The sequence below is a fragment of the Benincasa hispida genome, chromosome 9 (assembly GCF_027475165.1).
Source record: "Benincasa hispida cultivar pf3 chromosome 9, pf3_genome.v1.1, whole genome shotgun sequence".
Taxonomy (NCBI): Eukaryota; Viridiplantae; Streptophyta; class Magnoliopsida; order Cucurbitales; family Cucurbitaceae; genus Benincasa; species Benincasa hispida.
In genome coordinates this window covers 2,321,165-2,323,674 of record NC_143486.1, presented here as the reverse complement: position 1 = coordinate 2,323,674, position 2,510 = coordinate 2,321,165, and the positions used below count along the sequence as shown (strand labels likewise).

The window sequence follows — 2,510 nt, the reverse complement described above, 5'->3', positions numbered from 1 at the left end:
AAGTAGTTGCGCAATAAATATATATCATGCAACATTTTTTTTTTTTAGAAAAGAAAGTTTTTCTTTAAGTTTTCTTTGTACATAAAATAAGGAAGGGTTTCGAGTAGATTTGACAAAATAAGTTTAAAAAATTAGATCTATAGTCCAAACTTATTACATTTGTAAAAATAACAAAAATATAAGTTCAATCCACATGATATACTTGACACACCTGATACACTTGATACACTGATGTTGATACAATATTGATAGACACTTGATACACTTGATATAGATGTATGCTTGAATATGATTAGTTACTAAAGTGTTTAAAAAAAAATCATAAAAATGATTTTTTTTTAAAAAAAAACACTTTTTTTATTATAAACATGGCCAAATTGTAAAAATGAGTATACTAAATTGAGTGTAAGTGGGTTTTAAAAAAATGTAGCAAATAAAAAAATTAAAGTGAGTAATATCTCATATTGTTGCAAACAAAAAATATAAAATATATACTGATCAAAGGAAAAAAAATACACAACTGATATATTTTGTGGTATATTAGTTGACTAATGTACCAAAGTGGGTTTATTAAAAGAGGAAAAATGGAATACAGAATAAACGCAAATTTAAATTGGAGAATTTTGCTATATCTACAATTTTTAGAAGACACACTCCTAGTTATACATTTTAGATTTGCTACCCATTGCAAATTTCCAAAATGCAACCATGTAGATTGGATCTATTCATTACTATATGAGTATAACATGTGTATATAATCCGAACACTCTTTGTTTATTTAATTTATCTTTTTCCTTATTGAAAAAGAGTAAAGAAAACATTTAAAGCGTGCTACTTGGCATTTTACAAAATTAATACATTACTTGAATTAGCCACCATTGCCAGGGTTGGAGTGAGTGAAGCCCGCCTCTGCTTCATGCACAGCAACGGCCATATTTTGAGGCGATAAGAACTGAGCATTCTCCGCCATTGAAATGGAGTTGATTAACCTCAACAAGATCCTCCCCATTTCTTCTCCATCGCTCCATTCGTGGATTTCTGCTTTAATCACAAGTGGATTTTGTTGGCTAATCAAGTCCCACAATGGAAAATTCTTCCTCGGCATCAGAAAATCACCTTCTCCAAGTTTCAAACTAGGGCAGTAATCGCCATTTCCATCGCCTAAATAGATGAACCTCTTCTTCGTTTTCCCTTCCGCCATCAACGACGCCTGAATCCTCTCCATAACGAGGCCCTATTTTTATTTAACATACAGAAACAGAAATCAAAATCTATCAGAATTTAGGATCTGTATTTCAATTTTGAATTCAATGTAGTGATGTGTTTATACAGTACCTTGCACATGTTTGGAGGGCAGAAATCGTGAGGAGATTTAGAGAACTTGTGGATTGGAAATATTCTTAGCCTTCCTTCTTCATCCACCAAGCTTGGATTCGTATGGATTTCAGAAAAGCATTCTCTAATTCCGAGATGATTCAAAATCGTATCGATGTAAAACAGATTCGCATCACTCACAATCCTCAAATCACAACTGGAAATTAGAAAAAAAAAAAAAAAAAAAAAAAAACATATACAAATTCTAAGCACATGCAACTCAGAGAAGTAGAAATAGAGAGAGATTTTGAATTAGGATCGTTTACCGTAAGGCATGAGCGGCTTTAATGGCGGGAACGACATCAGGATGCATCGGAGCGCGTTTGAGAACATCGGCAATATCGTCGATGGTTCTTCCTTGTTCATGAAGCTCCATCATCATCCGATCCTAACAATGACGACAGAAATCACATCTCTACTTCGATGGCGGCGGAAACAGTAAAAAACAAAAAAAAAAAAAAAAACCAGAAGGAACAGAAGAGAAGAAAAGAGGGAGTACCATGAGAGAGTTCCACGGCATCGTAGGGAGGAGTTCGTTGAACAAATCGGTGGCGCCGAGTTCATCCACCACCCAATTATCGCTATCTAAGTCGATGATCGTCTTGTCGAAGTCGAAAACCACCACAATTCCGACCATTTTGCTCTGATTCCGGTGGCTCTGAGAAATTGAAAGGGTTTGATAATGAAGAAGAAGAGATGATTTGTATATAGTAAGAGAGACTCGGAATCAAACGTCGTTCAAATTCAAAGGGTATTTGATGCCTTTCAATCCTTTTCCCTCCTTTTTCTTAAACTTCCCTTCCCCCATAGGATATATTTATGGAAAAAAAAATATATTCTTTTTGTCGTTAGTTTTCAAAATATTACAATTTTATTATTTGGATTGTGTATAAAATTGAAAAAAAAAAAATCAAAATGATTACTTTTTAAAAAAATGATAAATATCAATTTATATCTCTAAATTTTGAAAGTTGTTTCAATTAAAAAATTATGAACTAATACTTGTATTAATTTAAATCTTAAACGTTTCACAATTATATGAATTGAAACCATAAACTTTCTTAGCTATATCAATACTAGATCAATGTAGAGGAAAACTTATAATTTAAGTCAATTAAACTTCTAATTTTTAATAA

At 32.2% G+C, this 2,510-nt stretch overlaps 1 protein-coding gene across 1 annotated transcript; it reads right to left on the bottom strand.

The window, feature by feature from the left end:
• Positions 1–692: 692 nt before the first annotated feature.
• LOC120086480 (inorganic pyrophosphatase 2-like) lies at positions 693–2,164 on the bottom strand. Its single transcript, XM_039043152.2, has 4 exons — positions 1,874–2,164; positions 1,641–1,762; positions 1,336–1,531; positions 693–1,234 (listed from the first exon to the last, which is right to left on the bottom strand). Exons 1-4 carry the CDS (start codon positions 2,009–2,011, stop codon positions 869–871), a joined length of 822 nt encoding a protein of 273 aa, XP_038899080.1. The 5' UTR covers positions 2,012–2,164; the 3' UTR covers positions 693–868.
• Between the last annotated feature and the right edge of the window lie 346 nt (positions 2,165–2,510).